At 36.8% G+C, this 20,561-nt stretch overlaps 3 protein-coding genes across 6 annotated transcripts; 1 reads left to right on the forward strand and 2 right to left on the reverse strand.

Annotated features, from left to right (window-relative positions):
* The first annotated feature begins 399 nt into the window (after positions 1-399).
* LOC125202792 (general transcription and DNA repair factor IIH helicase subunit XPD) lies at positions 400-6,564 on the forward strand. Its single transcript, XM_048101262.2, has 12 exons — positions 400-1,053; positions 1,285-1,565; positions 2,201-2,283; positions 2,365-2,768; positions 3,058-3,251; positions 3,369-3,549; positions 3,665-3,789; positions 4,733-4,822; positions 5,642-5,720; positions 5,815-5,891; positions 6,006-6,114; positions 6,217-6,564. The coding sequence occupies exons 1-12, from the start codon at positions 520-522 to the stop codon at positions 6,331-6,333; spliced, it is 2,274 nt and encodes a 757-aa protein (XP_047957219.1). The 5' UTR covers positions 400-519; the 3' UTR covers positions 6,334-6,564.
* Positions 6,565-6,918: 354 nt separating this feature from the next.
* On the reverse strand, positions 6,919-9,637 carry LOC125195510 (F-box protein At2g27310-like). Of its 4 annotated transcripts, none has more exons than XM_089063691.1 (2): positions 9,621-9,637; positions 6,919-8,176 (listed from the first exon to the last, which is right to left on the reverse strand). In XM_089063691.1, exon 2 carries the CDS (start codon positions 8,154-8,156, stop codon positions 7,035-7,037), a length of 1,122 nt encoding a protein of 373 aa, XP_088919817.1. In that variant the 5' UTR covers positions 8,157-8,176; positions 9,621-9,637; the 3' UTR covers positions 6,919-7,034. The 4 variants fall into 4 exon arrangements, with proteins under 4 accessions (XP_088919817.1, XP_047950713.1, XP_047949956.1 ...); XM_048094756.2 differs by lacking the exon at positions 9,621-9,637 and adding an exon at positions 9,415-9,614; XM_048093999.2 differs by lacking the exon at positions 9,621-9,637 and adding an exon at positions 8,407-9,614.
* Positions 9,638-13,131: 3,494 nt separating this feature from the next.
* LOC125201555 (small nuclear ribonucleoprotein SmD1a) lies at positions 13,132-14,832 on the reverse strand. The gene is made up of 4 exons (XM_048099720.2): positions 14,712-14,832; positions 14,539-14,615; positions 13,451-13,642; positions 13,132-13,357 (listed from the first exon to the last, which is right to left on the reverse strand). The coding sequence occupies exons 1-4, from the start codon at positions 14,723-14,725 to the stop codon at positions 13,296-13,298; spliced, it is 345 nt and encodes a 114-aa protein (XP_047955677.1). The 5' UTR covers positions 14,726-14,832; the 3' UTR covers positions 13,132-13,295.
* Between the last annotated feature and the right edge of the window lie 5,729 nt (positions 14,833-20,561).

Raw genomic sequence — 20,561 nt, forward strand, 5'->3', positions numbered from 1 at the left:
TTAATTAGTGGGACACACCACATCATCATGCCACGTGGTGTGTCGGGTCCACCAAATTTTTTCTCCGCATATACTAATTACTACTCCCTCCGTCCCAGGGTATTAGACCAACTTTCCTTTTTGGGATGTCCCAACATATTAGACTCATTTCCTTTTTTAGCAAAAAACATTTATCTTATTTTATTCTCCACCTACTTTTTTCTCTCTTCTCTCCCCTTCTTTTTCCCTCTCTCATACTTTACTCTCTCCACTTTAACTATTTAAATATCAATTCCTTAAATCATGTGCCCAAAAGTGAGTCTAATACTCCGGGACGGAGGGAGTATATGTTTTAACGGAAATCTCTACTATTCATTTTTAAAAAAAATTGAATAAATAACAGGAGAATGTAGTAGGACTATTAAACGACGTCACTCTCTGAAAAACAGCTAATACCCTGCTCCCCAAATCATCAGCGCCGGCGATCACTACCGACGGCTATTTCGCTCTCCGCCGCAAGCTGTCGGTGCCGCCGTGAAGATGAAGTTCCAAATCGAAGACGTAACCGTATACTTCCCGTACGACAACATTTACCCTGAACAGTACTCGTACATGGTGGAGCTCAAGCGCGCCCTCGATGCCAAGGGCCACTGCCTTCTCGAAATGCCGACCGGAACCGGGAAAACCATCGCGCTTCTCTCTCTAATCACGAGCTACGTTCTCGCCAAACCCTCCAATCCGGTGAAGCTCCTCTACTGCACCCGCACAGTGCACGAGATGGAGAAAACCCTATCCGAGTTGAGGTTTCTGCACGACTATCAGGTCAAGGAATTGGGGCCGTCGGCGAGGATTCTGGCGTTGGGTCTCTCCTCGAGGAAGAATTTGTGCGTCAATCCCCGCGTTGTCTCGGCGAATAGTCGTGATTCGGTGGATGCTGCTTGTAGGAAGCTCACGGCGAGCTGGGTTAGGGCAGTGGCGATTGAGAATCCTGACATTCCGACGTGCGACTTTTTTGAGAACTATGAGAAGGCTGCATCTGACGCCGTGTTGCCTCCGGGAGTTTATACGTTGCAGGTTTTTTTTTCTCTCTATTTTGCGATTCTCAGTCTTTGGCGAATTGTATATATCTAATCATTTTTAGTTTGACTGGAATTGGATTTATGATTTAGTAATTGATTCCTCTTGGATTGAACTGGTGGAAATGTGTTTCAGATTAGTTTGCATCTGATTATCTGTTGAATTGTTATAATGGAAACTGGAAAATTACTATCTTGACTTTTTTTTTTGTTTGTATTGCTGCTGAAGGACTTAAGGGCATTTGGAAAGCAGAAAGGGTGGTGCCCTTACTTTCTAGCACGGCGTATGGTTCAATTTGCAAATGTAGTGGTATATAGCTATCAGTACCTGCTTGATCCTAAAGTTGCTGGAATTATATCGAAGGAGATGCAGAGGGAGACCGTTGTGGTGTTTGATGAGGCCCATAATATTGATAATGTGTGCATTGAGGCACTTAGTGTTAATGTGAGGACACAAACACTTGATGGGGCGTCAAGGAATCTGAGTAGGATGTCCCAGGAGATTGAGAGGTACATGCTTTCATTTGTCTGTATATACTCAAGGTGGTAATGCCTCTGCCACTTTTATATAGTTATATTCTCCCCTTTGAAGTGTTCTTTTCTATCTCCTCTCCTATATATATGTTCTCCGCTCTGTTTGTGTTTCTATTGTATTTCAAAGTCCGGATGTTGTCCATAAAAAGCAGTAAAACTTAAAAGATTCTACAGTTTTTTGAAATTATGGTGTATTAAAAGATTTTGCTTGGCCTAGTTAATCTTAGAGGTTTATCATTAACATAAAAAACTAATAATGTTTGGTTGCATACTGTTTATGATGGTGCATACTGATAGGGATTAAGTTTTGATTTCTGTGTACTATTTTAAATGTTTGGCCAAGATTTCACATTGGTGGTTCGGACAGCTAACTTCATGTTAGAAATAAGGACGAACTGAAATCATCAGTTTACATATTAGAAAGTCTCCTTGTGCCATATGGCATTTGAACTTTGCTTTTCTGGCATGGTTTCTGCACAAGAGTTGTGGTATTATTCCTCCTGAAAGTGTGTTGACTGTTGACCACTTTTCGCCCTATGGCTATGAGGAAAAACAAAAAACTTACTTTTGAATGTTCTTTCGTCTTAACTTTATTTTACCATGGTAGGAAGGTTAAAGGCCACCGATGCTGGTCGACTGCGTGCAGAGTACAACAGGCTTGTTGATGGTTTGGCACAAAGAGGGGACCTTCCTAGTATGTTGTGTAAATTTGTATTCAACTAATTTTGGCATGAAGTCTTTCCATGACTTATTCTGACATTTCTTCTCCTTGTAGTTGGTGACACATGGCTAGCAAATCCTGCCTTGCCTGATGACATACTAAAGGAAGCAGTACCTGGAAATATAAGACGCGCAGAGCACTTTTTGTCTGTTTTGCGTAGGTTTGTACAATATCTTAAAGGGCGATTGCAGACGGAAAGTGTTGAGAAGGAGGGGCCTGTTACATTTGTTGCATCAGTCAATGCACAAGTTGGAATTGACCAGAAAATGCTGAAGTTTTGTTATGATCGACTTTACTCTCTTATGTTAACCTTGGAGATCACCGACACCGATGAATTTCTCCACATCCAAACAATCTGTGATCTGGCAACTCTTGTGGGGACCTACACTCGAGGATTTTCTATTATAATTGAACCTTTTGATGAAAGGATGCCGCACATACCCGATCCTGTTCTTCAGGTATTTAGCTTTATAGCATGTTGCGGAAGAAACATAGTTACTGATATTTTAATAGCCTCCTTTTGTTGGTTGGGGAAGGTGTCACTTCTAGGTGGTAGCAGTTTTGAGATCTTTATGTGTAATGATTTGTTCTTGGAGAGCTTTTCAAATCTACTAATGTTCAGATGTTGTGCTAGGCATCTTTAAACTAATTTATCCTATTTCTGTACATTTTTTTGCTCGACAACTACATACTTGTTCTGCCTAGTGATTTTCAGCATTGCTTCTCACGAATCATATTGGTTTTCAGCTTTGTTGTCATGATGCTTCTCTAGCCATAAAACCCGTATTTGAGCGATTTCAGTCAGTTGTTATTACATCTGGGACACTGAGCCCCATTGACCTCTATCCTCGTCTTCTTAATTTCAATCCTGTGGTGAGCCGAAGCTTTACAATGTCCTTAACTAGGGATTGCATCTGCCCGATGGTTCTCACTCGTGGAAGGTAACTAGTTAGGGAGGTTCTATGCTATCAAAACTCTAAAAAAAAATTATCCAACGCCAAAATGTGCTTTGGCTGTTGTTTTAATAACTCTTCCTCTTTTGCCATGTTTTATTTCAGTGACCAGCTTCCAGTGAGCACAAAATATGATCTTAGAAGTGACCCTGGTGTAGAGAAAAATTATGGCAAACTTTTGCTAGAAATGGTCTCTGTTGTTCCTGATGGAGTCGTGTGCTTTTTTGTCAGTTACTCTTACATGGATGGAATTGTTAATAGTTGGCACGAATCAGGCATTCTGAAGGTAATCGTTCTTGTATAACATTTCTCTGGAAATTCCTGTATAAACTTTTAAGTTAGTTGACGCTACCTGCCTTGAGGCTTTGTTTTACAAAGGTTTCACTTTGAATGCGGTACAGGAAATTATGCAACGTAAACTTGTTTTCATAGAGACTCAGGATGTCGTTGAAACCACACTCGCACTTGACAATTATCGTAGAGCTTGTGATTGTGGAAGAGGCGCCGTCTTTTTCTCAGTAGCCAGGTATTGTTTTCTATGTTGTGCCTTGTAGCACCTGCAGCCTGAAGGAAAGGTGTCTACATTTATATTTTTCCTTATTCAGACAATTGTTGAATTCCAACAGCAGTGGTTATTACCAATAAACTTTTAATACTCCTAAAAGATAATATTCTTGCCTGACATTACCAATAATGTAAGCTTAGGATAATATTGTATGTAGGGGTGGGTAGGTACGGTATACCTTACGAAACCACCATACCGTATACTTTACCGTAAATACGGTATGCGAAAAAGTCATACCTTTACCTTACCAAAGTTTTCTGTATACCGAACTTCGGTATACCTTATTTTCGGTATGATGAATATCCATACCGATACCGTACCTCATTTTCGGTATACCGTACCGAAGTTCGGTATACCTTACTTTTGTGGTATACATGACTTTCAACATCAATTAAAATAGAAAATTATAGTTTTTAGAATATTATTTATATTTTATAATTTTGAAAATAAATTAAATATAATTTATTCATAATTATATTTATATTTCACAATAGATTTTATAATTTAAAAATATATAAAATATATTTTATATATAATAGTGTTTATATTTTTGTGGTATATACCGAATTTCGGTATGGTATTTGAAAATTCATACCGTTACCTTACCGGAATCTTTAGGTAAGGTATCATACCGTACCGAAAGTCACGGTATACCGAAGATTCAGTATTTTTTCGGTACGATAAGGCCGGTATTTCGGTATTTTTCCCTAGCCCTAATTGTATGTGGTGGTAGTTTATATTTACTTCAGTGATTAGACATTGTGGCTGAGTGCCCTTTAGTTCGCATCTTATCCGAAGATGCAAAACTGTAATGGACTGGCTAGTGTCAGAATACATTCTGCTTATTTAAAGTTTATGAATTTAACATAATTTTCTCTCAAGTCATTCCCTACTTTGATTGCAGGGGAAAAGTGGCAGAAGGTATCGATTTTGATAGACATTATGGCCGACTTGTTATCATGTTTGGCATCCCATTTCAATATACATTGAGCAGGTTGGTTTGCTCCTATGACCTTTTTTTCTGTCAAGTCGTCAACTTAAATTGTTTCGCAACCATTTTAGTCCTTGATTGTGTACACAATGGTCATTGTTTTCTGTTAGTATTTTCCGTAACCAGAATGATTAGTGTGTTCTTGAACGGACCCCCACACTTGATGTATTTGAAAGGGGTAACTGCTTTTAAAGTCACCAACTTTCCATGAATTCTGGTTTTTCCCACGAACTTTAAAAAGTTAGTGTAATGTCACGAACTTTATTTTCGGTTGCCATTTTCCCATGTCAGGTTTTCCGGCTAATTCAAACTGCTCGTTTCCTATTAAGACAATGTCCAAATTCTTTTATCTTACTATCGTTATCTTCGTCTTTGAAATAGCTTCGCGTGTGTACCTCGTACGCCTCAATCGGAACTCGGATGAAGAAGTTATGGCCATTTGATGAAGGCTACGACCTTTGTGCGACCTTGTACTATCATAATGGTCATAACTTCTTCATCCGAGTTCCGATTGAGGCGTACAAGGTACCCACGCGAAGCTATTTCAAAGACGAAGATAACGATAGTAAGATAAAAAAATTTGGACATTGTCTTAATAGGAAACGAACAGTTTGAATCAGACCGGAAAACCTGACATGGGAAAATGGCAACTGACAATAAAGTTCGTGACATTACACGAACTTTTTAAAGTTCATGGGAAAAACCGGAATTCATGGAAAATTGGTGACTTTAAAAGCAGTTACCCCTATTTGAAAATGAATTACTGTTTTGCATAGTGATTAGTGAGCTACTGCCATATGCTAAATTCTTCAAATGTTGCAGAATATTACTAGCAAGATTGGAGTATTTGCGGGAGACTTTCCAGATAAAGGAGGGTGATTTTTTGACATTTGATGCTTTGGTACTTTCAGCAACCCATTATTTCCAAATTCCAAGTATATATAATTTGGATCTGTGCTTGTACATGATCGAACATTATTCATGTACATATGCAGAGGCAAGCGGCCCAATGTGTCGGACGAGTTATCAGGTCAAAAGCGGATTATGGGATGATGATTTTCGCTGACAAGAGGTTCGTTAGCTTAATTCTTGTTTCTGCCTCCACAGAAAATTTTTCCACCTGGAGAAAATATTTGATAATTTACGGAATGTTTGATGTGTGTTTAATGGTTGCTTGTGCTCTTAGATATAGTCGTCATGATAAGCGCTCGAAGCTGCCTGGTTGGATACTGTCACATCTACGCGATGCTCACCTGAACTTGAGTACGGACATGGCTGTGCATATCGCAAGAGAGGTACGTTTGAACCTTAACTGAATGGTGATTTGCACTGTATTTTCTTAATTCTTTTCACCACACAATAAAAACAAGTAAAATTTCACCACCTGGTATGTGTAGTTCTTGAGGAAGATGGCTCAGCCGTACGATAAGAGTGGAGCAATGGGTAAAAAAACCCTTCTTTCACAAGAAGATTTGGAGAAGATGGTCAATGGAGTTGGGGATATGGTGTTTTGATCAAATTGAAAATTTGTAAACCTCTTTTTTGTAGAGAAATGATCCCTCATTTTTGACCTTTTTCTTGTTTTTAAAATTTTATAAGATAGTAGTATTCTACATAGGCATGATGGATCTAGTGTACAATTTTTTCCAAGTACACTTTGACCACGTAGTTCCTTCTACTACTAATGATTTTCTGTATTGAATTAGCCGTTTGCACTTTTCATTAAAAATACTGATTATTTTTAATCTTCTGTATACACTTTTCATATTCATATAGATATAATCTCTGTATGCATGCTAAAATTCAACTAAATTATGGAGACACTTAAAATTTTGACTGCAAAAGTGGAAGAATTGGGCGAGATTGCGAATTTAGGGTCACCAAAATCTATGCATAATACAATATCTATATAGCTACTCTTTCTTTGGCTGTAAATACTTGACAATTAATTTTGTTGACATATTAAGCTTCTATCATGCTATAAAATTAAAGAAATAATATAATTTTTAACGATTTATGATGACATAAGGGCACTCACAATGCAAAACGAAGAGCATAAGGGTAGAAGCATTTGATCAACTCTTTGAACTATGTAGAGGTGGTCGAAGATAATTTACTATACAAGCAACGTTTAGTGGTGAGGGAAGACGAAGATACAAACTATATGTGCACACAACAAAACTGCGTCCTATAACACACAAGCCATAGGGAATTTTCACAAACAGTATAAACAAAATGTTGCGCAAGCAACTATACTTACTAAAATCCAAACTGTATCTAACCTGCTTTCATATCTCATCTTCTTCTCCTTGAGCTCGCTCTGGACTTTCGAGTACAAGTGACATGATTCGAGGGCCTCGCTGTAGTTCTTGCTCCTAGGGCAGTTGAGCGCTTCTTTGAGAACGAGCAAGCTGTTTCTCCCGTTGACATGAGAGCCTTCCATGTCTCCAAGCTGCATGCTTAGTTCGGATAGTTTGAGAGTGGTGTGGGAGCCTCCATCCTCGGCAACGACCACTTTGAACTTCATGATAAGGATGCACTCCACTACTTGACATGGAAGAATGTCTTTTGCAGGGAGAATTGAACCGAATCGTATCAAGAAATCCTTGTCGGTAGGCCAATGTCTCTGTCCTCCTATAGGACTCCAACTCGAGAGATTGGCGGCCTTTTTCGTTTTCTTGTTGACTAGAATCCAACTAAGCCTGATTCCATCGCGAAGCTCTTGCCATAGCTTCCCATCTTTTCTCTCCCTTTCAATCGACCAACTTGGAGGCAGGGCATCAGATAGCGAGAGCACGACGTCATCTGTTTGCTCGTCATCTCTTGCATTGTTTGCAAGTAAATCCAGACGAAAAGGAGAGTTGTAGAACCAACCACTAGAGCCATTCGCGTAGGGAATACCCCAGATGACTTTAGAACAAATCGTTTTCTCTCTATATCTGATATCCACAATCGACACGAAATCTGATGGTGAGATATTTTCTACTTCATCCTCATCCCCATAGTAGTCAGCTTCAGTCCATTCTTGAGGATAATCATAATAGTCATAACAGTGAAATTCAGGAACATCCTTGTTTACTATGAGGGGGAAACAATCAGCATAAAACTTTTTAAATCCACCAACTGAAGCGATCAAATTTTTCACATCATTGCTGTTTGTTGAAAGCCACATGGAAGAGCATACATCTTCCCACAGTCTCTCTTCTTTTGAGATAGAAGAGAATGCAGCACAAGTACACGCTGCAATAGCCAGGTTAGCGCCATCGAGACGCCTTAGTATGTCATAGCAAAGATCACTGCTCAATGATGCCATACCATCCACTGATGAAACTGACATTTTTAATGCTCTTTTAACATCTGAAATAAGTAGGAAAATTATGGATGAAGGTAAACAAGCTGAGATAGCATTATAATAGCATAAAAAAAGTTACATAGATAACTATGAAGCAGGTATTCAAGCATTGATGCATTTGGCAAAGGCCATGCTCAAATGCACCTTTCACACTCTACAGCCAATTCATACTCTCAATAAACAAACAAACAAGCGAATGACAAAGCTGTAAAACAGTTTTTTGTTCTAAACTTACAAATCATTAGATAAATCTCTTCTGGTAATGCATTTTAGGTAGCGTTTCAGTTTTAGCTGCATAAAGCTTTAAAACCTTATACAACCATCACAATCCCCTGCTTTCATGTGGATAATCAACTCAGAATCATTTAGCATAATCATCTTCAGGTGATTCAGGGAGGATTGTGAATAGCAATCATTTGTTACATAAGTATTATAATTTCAGGACCTAACATTTCAAACCCTGATGTGTTCTCATTTAAAGTCTAACAACCCTCCTTCCATCAATTAATTAGCTAACAGAACAATTTTTTTGACCCTACAGATGATGGTAGACTAAGCTTGAGCATACAGGAAGCTTCCCTAGAATTCTTGTCACCTATATAACATCATCATAAACCAATAACCCATCATATTATCCCCAAGAGATCTAAAATAAGGATAGGATTTTTGGTGAAACTTAATATGCTTTAATAATTTGAATATGATTTTTTGGTGAATTAATCCATGACCAGAAAAGCTACGTTTGCATACAAAAACCAAGCCAGAATACCAAAAATTATGAATAATATGTTAGTAACTGAGCAATCAACAAAAATTGTCAACTTCCTCAGTAAAGTAATCTCATTTCTATACAAGAAAAAATGCAAATTCGAAGCATATGTAGGGAAACGAGTAAGCTCAAACACCAAATCCATAGAATTCTCATTTTAAACTCATACAAATTTTATGGACAGCAACACACAATCTTAGGGCTTAATTACATAGTTTGGGAATAGGGAGGCTGTATGTATGCATAATCTTGGCTTAACACCAAATTCCATTACTCTGCAGTATCCAATTATGCTGGTTTGAAAAGCCTAAGCAAGCAAATAGCAACAATTCTAAAATGGCATAGCGCACTCTGAAGCAAAAGGATTCCTATCCTATATCATACATAGAGATAGAAAATAGGCCAAATTTACACAATCCTTAAAAACAAGATTCTGACGCATGTTAAAACACATTCGCTCAAAAAGGAAGGCACCTGAAATTAGATTAAAACCCTAATTCCCGAATCGCCTTTTACTAGGAGCAAAGGTATAGAAATCCTCTAAGCAAAATCATACTCCATTTATAACGGTATCATAAAAATATCTCAAACCCATAAAATATCTCAAAGTAGTGCTTTACAAAAACAAAATACAGTACAATCTGATAATGACCAGCCAAAATGAGATTTTATAGGCCTACTTCATGTTTTACTCCCTATATCTTGTCTCATCTCAAGTGTGAGAGGTGAGACCCTCATTTTGGGATGCTGAATTTTAGAGAATAAAGTAAATATAGAAAAAAAATATAGATTGAATAAAGTGAGAAAAGTAAAAAAAAAAAAAAAAAAAAAAAAGTGTTGATATTTGCCAAAATTAAAGGAAATACATCATTTTAGTTTGGGACAACCAAACCCAAGAATGAACACAATCACTTGAGACAGAGGGGGGACTTTAAAATATAATTATTGTGTAATTTTATTATATTATACCCCTCTGTGGCTTAAAAATAGAGATTTTAAGGACGGTTTTAATGCAAAATTGGTAAAATATGAGAGATAGAAAAAAAAAAGTGATTTAGTATTGTTAATAGAGAATTAGACTAATTTTGTGGGACAAACTAAAATAGAGAAAACAGCCTAGTATTATTTAAAGAGTAAAATGTAGGAGTATCATATTTATTACTTCTATAAAACTTGTATATATAAATAAAACATGTAAATGAGTTAGTAAAATGTAGAATGAAAATTTAAAATTAAGATGTCAAAAGTTTATACTCCCTCCGTTCCCCATTAGGAGTCACACTTTGACCGGGCACGAGTTTTAAGAAATGTAAAGAAAAGTTGGTTGAAAAAGTTAGTGGAATGTGAGACCCATTTATTTATATTGGTTTTATAATAAAATGTGAGTGTATTGAATTAGTGGAATGTGGGACCTACTTACTATTTATGGTAAAAAATGAAGTGTGACTCTTAATCGGAGACGGAGGGAATAATTTTTGGAATGTAGAATAAGCTTAAAATGTAAAATATCAAAGGTGTATCTAAAATAATTGTCATTTTATCATTTTGGTTATCTCCTAAAATTAATTTATTTTTATTTGAAAAAAGACCATCATACATTATCGAGTACTAGTATTAATGATATAGTCTCACTATCCATTAATACTATCTAAATTATTTATTGATCTTCTAATTTATATAATTGCATTAAAATTCATATTCTCTTCTTTCCTTGCTAAAAAATGTATCTCTTTTTTTACGAAATTTAAGAAAATAAAATTTTATTAATTAAGTGAGAGATAAAAGAAAATAAGAGGATAAAAATGAAAAGAAAAAAAAAAGTAAAAAAAAGTGAATGTCAAAAGAGTAATAATTTAATATACTTATCTTGTGACTGTTCTAAAAAGAATATTACAAGAATATGTACCATGTAATAGTATTTTATTAATTAAGCATAAAACTAGTATCTTAGCAAATTGTAATACAAAGAATGTTTATTAAAAGAGAAATTGGTCTCTAAAACTATGAACTTTGTCCAAAATTTGGTATTTCCCATGAATTTTGAAATCGGTATATAATATCACGAACTTTGCATTTTGTTTGGTATTTTCCATTACATGTTTATTATTATATTTGACTAACTTACGAGGCTTTTATCATACTTGACACAATAAAATCAACGTGGTTTTCAACGTGACTTTTTATGCTACATGTTATGAACTTAAAAAATGGTTTCAAATATTATAAAACATATCACGGTTGCCTATGTTAAATAAGATTTTGATGAAAATACCTTATTTGAGTGAATTTGGGAAATACCAAACAAAATACAAAATTCGTGATATTATATACCAATTTCAAAGTTTATGAGAAATACCAAATTTTGGGCAAAGTTCATGGTTTTAGAGACCAATTTCTCTTATTAAAAAGTGTGCAAGATTATCGGAGATATTTTAATAGGTCAGTCTCTACATTGTGCAAAATATCTTTTGCTTTGTTGGGTCCCGAATTAATTATTTTGGATATGGATACAGGATATTGTAGTACGTTGTACAGTCACTCTTTGACAGAATTGAAAGTTTGAAAATTAAAAACAATCGAATTGAGATTCGAATAGATACTCTGCTTATGAGCTTGCGACCCTACGACGACTTTTTTTATTATAAACATTAATCGCATGTCTCAACACTAAATTCTTGAGATATTGTGTTACACAGTTATCTCTCCGTCTAAAATGATATGGAGTAGAAAATTGCAATATGTAGTTTGGGGAAAAAATATTATTCAATTTGTTCAAGAATATAATACTAAGTTTTACTAAAATTGCGTTAGATTGTATATGCTCGTCCGCTTCCCACCATATTTTCATCTATATAATTGAATATTGAGAGAAATTAAATGTTAACTAATCAGAAATTCCGAATCAAACTGGATAATATTACCTTATCAATATTTTTATAACTTTCGTTTATTTATACTACTAATAAACTAGAACAGTGACAGCAAGAAATCCAACTAGACCGAGGGAAATGGACTCGCTGCCTAAATTTCCACTGCAGTCTACAATTTTTACGTAATAGCTAAACCACTAAAAGGTAATTTCCATCCCTAAAAAACGTAAATTTTCATTCTTTTATGTTCTGCATCTAATTTCGACCTGTTCAAATGTAAGAGTTAAGGGTTTATAATTTGTTGGAATTAATCTATAAGACCATTTATCTAATAGTACACCAAAACCTAAAATGAGATAGGTAATTAATTCCAATAGTACTCCAAAACTAATCCCATTTTTTATTTTTATTTTTAAAATATCATCTTTAAGTTTACACTAAACAAGTAAACTCAAATCCAAATTCTTTTTCAAATTTTATGTGTTAAAAAAACATAATACTATTAAATATTCTTTAAGTTTAACTTTAGTGTAAATGGTTGAAGTAAAATCATATTTAATGTGATATTTACGTGAGTTTGACTTTAGTGTAAATAGTTAGAATTGCTTTAATTACCCATTTCTAAACTAATAAGTAACCGTTCATGATTTTTTTTTCAAATGTTCATAGAGTTTGATCGATTTAGGCCCATAAAATTCAGTTGTAAGAGCTAAAACATACGCTATCAGTAAGAGCTTTAAACTACATGACCTAAACAGTCTATTTCTCAAATTAATTCAATACAGTCAAATTTAAATTGAAATTGATTCACCGTGAAAACAAGTTACTCCACTAACAAATCTTATTGCATCTTATGTTCTCGTGTCATTCATACATACAGATCATTTATTAAGAAGAAAAGAAGATAAGTATCTAATTGCAAGTTGGTCACGAGAAACACGCACAGATAGCATTTATGGCGAGATGGCACCATTTTGAAATCGAAACAAACAAATATAGTCCCAAACATATGCGATGATGGGAACTCTTGACCAAACAAAAATATAATCATATAATTGACTTTACACATACAAGATACAACCAATTCTCGGTCACATCTTACAGATCACCTACTTTACACCTCCCTCAAAAATCATCTTCATCCAAATCTCCATATGAATGCAATTTAAGAGCAAGATATCATGTTAACATATAATTTAGGAATCTGAACAACATAAGACCACTGCAGAAAAGAGTAGCATATGTTTCACCTACATCTTATGAAAAAGAAATGATTCTTGGAGCAGTACACATAGACATCGAACCATCAGAACAGGATTCATGAAAAAGAGAAAGAAATAGTACATGATATCTCAATTAAGATTAAATTATCTTTACCTGGAAACACAGCACAGATCATATTCAAGTCATTTAGCTAGTTCAGTTCTTAATACAGATGTTTACATGACAAACGGCCTGCAAAAAATTAGATGATGGGAACCATACTTAGCGGCCTCTACCACGCCCGCGCCCACGGCCACGGCCCCTGCCACGTCCCACAGCTCTTCCTGAAATCACATAAAATACAAGAATTTGAATACATTTTTAGAACAGAAGACAAACTACAATTGCAAAGAGAGATTCCGTGAGTATTTTCATACCTGCAGTGGGCTTCTTGGGCTTGACCCGAGGTGTCTCTTCCACAAGCAAAGTCTCGAGATTCAAGCTATCAGGAAGGATGTAATAGCGGATATTATTCCCCCTCACACTCAGGTGATCCATAGTCACAGGATTTTTTCCCTTCAAAGTTAGCTTTACAGTCTTTAAGTGAGTATTCATACTGATATCAACACCTATAAAAAAGAAACTGCAGTTAGATTTCTGTTTCCAAACCAGTAGAGCAAAACTGTATTATGATTATAAAAAAAATCATTTTCATCTCAATAAGGTTCTGTTGCAGTTCAGACTAGTCTCATACTGATACAATGTCTCGCTTCATAGAGGAATATGATCTGAATACGACTAATGAAGGGTTCAGTAATGCATAAAAATACGAGTAACTTAGGTCATCAAAGGCAATAGAGATGTGAAAAATAATTAGCAGGTGGAACAGCACTTCTCATACTGGAAACTGAAGATATTTCCACATAATATGTGAGAGTTGCTTCAATAATTTAAAACTGAAGATATAGATTAAAAGCATTAAACAGGGAATGCAAGAAAGAAAGTAGGCCTACTTGAAATGTTCCGGCATCTTCTCAGTATTTATTTTGGTTTAAATAAGCATATTATAGCACTCAACTAAACACAATTTAGTTAGACAAACCAAACTATGGCTCGGACACCGAGTACTGACTACAAAACAATCAGATAGTTGTAAACACAATTCATGTTCTTGCCTTTCAGCTTCTCAGAAACAAAATCACTATAAATTTTACATATAAGACCTTCAATCCATTATTGACATCTTGACACCGCATTGCAAGAAAGAACGCAGGCCCTACTTTGAAATGCTTGAAATATGCATTTTCTCTATATTTATTTTGATTAAAGTAAGCATACCTAGAATTCATTATTGACATCTTGACACCGAAAGCTAACAAGTTTACTTGAATTAATGAAATGCTGAACGCTCAAACAGTATTATATACTATAGCGGAAGAAACAATCCAGTTGCAGGAAAAGTAACAAAAAATTCAGGAACAAACGTGAATTTATAAACGAAACAGTCACAGGGAAAATGACAAACCAATTATGGTGCCGTGTACGACGGTCCCATTTTTAAGCTCAATCGACACGGTCTCGTTGTTTAATTTCATCAAAAACCTGCTCGAATTACAACAATAAGTCAGACATTAACCATAACTCGAGCGTAAAACAAACAAATCAAAGCATCTTCGCAAAGTATGAGGAAGAACTCACCTGACGAGCTTCATCGTCGCCGGAGATTTAGGGTTTTGTTCAAAAAGAATGCAGAAGGGGGAGGGTTTTGGTTGTGGAAGTGGAAACTATACTAATTCAGTGATCTATAGAAAGTTGTATTTGGGCCTTTTATAGGCGAAATGGGCCTTCACTAACATATTTGCTCCAACCCATTTAAACGTTCTAGATTCGGACCATAATTCTACATAGACATGGGCAATGATGACCAAATTTATGCTCTCTAAAATCAATAATTTAGTACTTCACCCTTGTGTTCTCTAGCATCGTCTCAAATTATCTTTACTCAAATAATCATCACCCACATTTTGCACATTCACATTAATTTGTCGAACTTGTCACACTCTAATCCGCATATGCGATTGAGGTAATGCGCATAAATTTAAGCATTTAACAAGTTCTTGAAACCCGTACCTTGTAGGATGATTGGCAACATGTGCACAACCATTATTTCGAAGTGAAAATAGTAAATTTATACGGAGTAACATATAAAATTTCTTTTAAGTTCATCAAATTAGACAACTCGAACTCATTTGTGATGTTCATTCCGAACTCTCCAATTTCAAACCATACATACTCAGTTTGGTATGCATGGTATGAATTCGGTCAATTCATACCATACATATTAAACTAGAGCACATACAACATTGACAATGTGTGCTAGTTTCACATGTATGATTCAGTGGTGCATGCATGATTTTGATGGTGGGGGTGCTGGGGTTTGGTGCTCCTTGCACAGCGGAAGACCTGTACAAAATAAATAAATCAGATACGGATCTATTTGACCGATTATGCGATTAATCAATTCACATGTTAAACAGATAATTGCATGCTAGAACGCAAATAATCATGCTTAGAAAAATATAAATACTAAACATGATTTCTACGGTTTAGGGTTACCGATTTGATTCTCCAAAGAATCGACGATTGATTGCGTCTTCTCCACGATGATCTTCAATACTAGACCACGGATCTTCTCTCTGGTTCCCGAACTGTATCTCGTTATCAGGGTGGGCTGATCTTATCAAAATACTAGGACTCGAATAAAGAAGACAGAAAATTCCTCACGGAGGAGGAGCTGAAAAATCTCACGGAGGAGAAAATAAGAAAAAATCGTCTCCTTCTAGAGAAGAGAGGGACGTTATTTTCATAATGAATAATTAATTATTCTGTCTCATTTATTCTCCTACTTATATTAAGTTCATTTTGGGCCCAGATAGGGATCTATGGAAGGTTTTGGATATGAGCTCCCCCAATTAGCTTTTCACTAATTAAATTGAACCCACAATTTAATACAAGCTTATATTGGAATATTACGAGCAGCCACTACAGAAGTAATATTGAACTCTCCCCATCCAAATACGAAATTACAAGTAATCCGGGTTTCCACTTTGTTTATTATTTATTACTCGCGCTTAAGATATAAATGTTCATTAATTAATTAATGTCTGCTATGGACTTAATTAATTAACATCTTATTAATTCCAAGAGTAGACTTAGCAAGAAACACTTATTTATTATTCATAGAGTAATAAAACTCCAACTGACCAGTTTTCCGAATAATAAAACCTTGTTCGAGCTCCTCTTGAGGACATTATCAAACGAGACTCACCTCGCGCACGATTCAACATAATAGCAATCATAGCACCGCTAGATATTAATCACAACTATCCAATATATCAGGATTATTGGGTTGCGAAAAACCCGCACCATTTGATAAGTCAAAGTGGTGCATAATCAATACCGTATGCTCAATACTAACATATGTAGATTAAGAAATAGTATTTTATCAAGACCTAGTCTTTCAGTAGATAGCATAAAGACACGTCTTGTTGTTAGATCCGTTCAGTGCTATACCACACCAATGTCATCTTATTTCAGTAAGGCTTAGAAATATACGGACTGACATTGCAACCTTTCACGATAGATAGCCAATCTAGGTTGTGAAATTCTTCTTTTTCTTTTGTAAAGCATTGCATAGAACTGACTGTGTTACTTTAAAGTGGACGTCGCCCACAACCGGTCTACTAAGCAAAAGACTTAGAATTTGTTTGCTTCTTATACATTTAAATGTTTATAAAACATCTTATAAATGCACAGACAAACACAATGTAATAATATACTGATTCTATTCGTGCGAAACTGCTCGAATAATACTGAATCGGGTTAAAAGTGGATTGTAGAGTTTTACGTATACAAGCAAGATTCTATTCGTGTGAAACTTGCTCGAAACATGCTTTTCAGTGTACCAAACCTAACAGGGGATCCAAATTAGTACTCGTGGTTATATACACTATTTTTTTATGGGTGTATGGAGTAGATGTAAGAAAAATTAATAAAAATATAGTGAATAGAAGTATAGAACTCATAACCATCATGGTTGTACGAACTATTTTTGATGGATGGATAAAATATTTGTAAGAAAAAAATAATAATAAGATATAGTGAATAGAAGTACAAAACTCGTAATCAAATTTAACTGAAAAGAAAATAAATTGTTGTAAACTAGATTCAAACTCTTAGAGCATCCATAACGCTACGGGCCAGGCCGCAACTCGCGAGTCCCGGCCCAAACGCAACGATAAATGGCGGGGCGTCACGGCTTGGGCCAGTTCCGGTGACGCAGTTGCATCCCTGGGCCGCTCCCGGGGTCCAGCCCGGCTCAGCGTTACACGGCGTGGGACGTGCTGCAATATGGCACGACCCGACGTGTTTTGGGGTTCGGGCCGGACCGGGACTCAACTTTAATTTTTAAAAAAAAAAAATTAAAAATTTATCTATAAATTCCACTCCATCCATTTTCATTTTAATTCAACTTCATTTCTCTCACTCTCACACTAAAATTCGAAAAATGCCTTCTCGCCGTGAAGGTCAACGAGCAATTGCAGCTCAAATGGCCCGAATGTTAGAGACGGCGATGCCCGCAATCCAAGAAGAAATCAACAACAAGGTGGAACGCTATCAAGCTGCTATTCAAGTGTGGAACGAGCAACACGTCCGGGTACCACGTACTCGAATGTATATCCACTAAGACCGTGAAGAAGCTGGTTTGCGGCTTTTCACGGATTATTTCTCTGCAGATCCTCGATGGAGTGATCAGATGTTCCGTCGCCGGTTCCGGATGCGGAGGCCTTTGTTCCTGCTCATTGTCAACGCAGTTGTAGCTCGTGACTCGTACTTTATGCAAACCGTCAATGCTGTCGGGCGGCAAAGTATATCGACTTTGCAGAAATGCACATCCGCCCTATGCCAACTCGCTTACGGAACAACTGCAGATATGTTTGATGAGTAGCTCCATGTGAGCGAGCAAACTGGACGCGAATGCCTAGCTAAATTCTGTCGGGCAGTGATCAAAGCATTCAAGGACACATACTTGAGAAGGCCAACGACCGACGATATTCGCAGATTGGTACGCATGCACGAGGAGACCCACGGCTTCCCGAGGATGCAGGGCAGCATCGACTGTATGCACTGGCAGTGTAAGAATTGTCCAATGGCTTGGAGAGGAGCATACACTAGCGAGCACAAGGGCACACATCCAACGATTGTGTTGGAGGTCGTTGCCGACCAACGGTTGTGGATCTGGCATGCGTACTTTGGTGTCGCTGGGTCAAATAACGACCTCAATGTGTAGGACGAGTCTCCATTGTTCAACGACTTGTGTGCTGGGCGAGCGCCAAAAGAGTTTACGGCCAACAACCGTCGGTACAGTATGAGGTACTATTTGGCAGATGGGATTTACCCTCGATGGCCCGTGTTCGTGAAGACCATCACATGTCCGACAACGGATAGGAAGGAGTTGTTTGCCAAAAAGTAAGAGGCGGCTCGGAAAGATGTGGAGCGCGCATTCGGAGTCCTCCAATCACGTTGGGATATGGTGAATGGAGCGGCCCCGTGGTTGGCACCGTCCACTAATCGCCTACATCATGTATGCATGTATCATAATGCATAACATGATCGTTGAGGACGAGGAAGAAAATGTCACTTTTTGGAGCGACGATCCGCTCGCCAGCACCAACAGTAGCTACACTGTCACCGACCCGCCCGTGCACGGTGTTCCTCCCGACGTGCGCAATGTCATGGCCCGTTCAGCGGCGATGCGCCAAGAAGAACAACACACTCGCCTCCAAGCGGATCTAATTGAAGAAATTTGGAACCGCAATTGTTGTAATTTTCTATTTTCCAACTGAACAATGAATTTTCCCGATTTTAATTGTTCAACGTATTCTATTTTACGAGTAAAATATGTTGTAGTTGTGAATAATGCAAAATAATAGTTGTGGCTCGAGTTGTGGCCTGCGGGGTTAATGGAGTTGTGGCCTGCCCCCCGCCCGGCATCCCCCCCTGCGCGTCCGCCGTCAACCTCATCAACTGTTGCCAAGGGTTGTTGTACCCTTGGCCCATCTGCCCCCATCCAGACCCCACGGGTACCGTGTGATCTGAGATCCGCTTGTCGCCGGACTGGACTGGTTGTTGTTGTCCATCACTCGATGTTGCTCTTATATAGAAATGTAACGCCCCACTTTTTCAAACCCTAATTTTCGGGTTATAAAATTTTTGCATTAAATGCCTTAAATGCTATGATATGTGGATTAATCGATGAGTGATTAATTACATGATGTCTTTGTGACCTAATTGTGTATGGGAGTTGAGATTGAGTTGAATAGTCAACTTGTTGAAAATATGACGTGGCTATTGAATAGTCAAAGATGTGGAAAATATGACGTGGTCGTTGAAAGGTCAATGCGTTGAGAAGAGAAAATAAAGAGATGATTGATTTGGCGTGAATATTTTGATGCAGAGTAATATAATTGTGGTGGATTATTTTTCCTAAGGGATGAGTGAGAATTTAATAGGAGTATTATTTAATTATGTGGAATTTTTGACCTCTCCTATTTATTGGAAAGAAATTCCATTTTTCTTGGATTTAATTATTTGTTTGGGATAATTATCCAAATTAAATCCAAAGTCCAATTATACTTTAATTCCACTTTGGGAATTTTCGAAACCCACCCCCATTCCCTTGAGATTTTCGAAAATCTCATATATTGGAGAAGAAGGAATTATTTATTATATTATTTGATCCCTTATTTATTCTCTTCCATGAATAAATATAAGTATGCTAGAATATCTTACCATATCTTGCCATATCTAAGAAGATATTGCCATATCCTAATTAAATTAGGATTTGAATTTAAATTCCTTGTGGGAGAGGCATAAAAATCGCCTACTACTATTATTTGGGGAGGATTTTATTATTTTATTCTGCTCCGTGATATATTATTCTACTCCGTGAAATATTTGAATTTAAATCATAGGCTAATTTAATAGCCTAGAATTCGAAATTCCCTACTATTTCTCTTCAAATTTTCGGCTACTCCAACAAACAAATCTCCTCCAAATCTTTTATTATTTAATTGTTGGAGTATATCTTAACCTCAATAAATAAGAGAGAAATCCTAAACCTAAATCATCAGAAACCGTCGCCCACTTCTCCCAAAATTTCGAAAATCACTCTCCCCACTCTCTCCAAAATTTTCTTCTACTTTCTCCAAGATTTCTTCATCAATTGAGAAGAATCCAAGTTGAAATTCAAGAGTTTATTGAAGAATCAAGGCTATAACTTGTTTCTACCGTTCGTTCTTTTGGAAAAGGTACTTTAATTTTGATCTTCTCTTCTTCTACCGATTAATCGGTGTTCTTGAGTCCACATGCATATAGATCGAGCGAAAAGGGGAAATTAATGGATGAATGGGATGCATATAAGTGTGTACGTGTGAAAATGTGTGTGTGCGTGATCGTGTGTGTGTGCGCGCACGCCTCGGCGTGCGT

This window comes from Salvia hispanica, chromosome 2, assembly GCF_029641045.1.
Source record: "Salvia hispanica isolate PSC_SH4W2 chromosome 2, Shi_PSC_v1, whole genome shotgun sequence".
Taxonomy (NCBI): Eukaryota; Viridiplantae; Streptophyta; class Magnoliopsida; order Lamiales; family Lamiaceae; genus Salvia; species Salvia hispanica.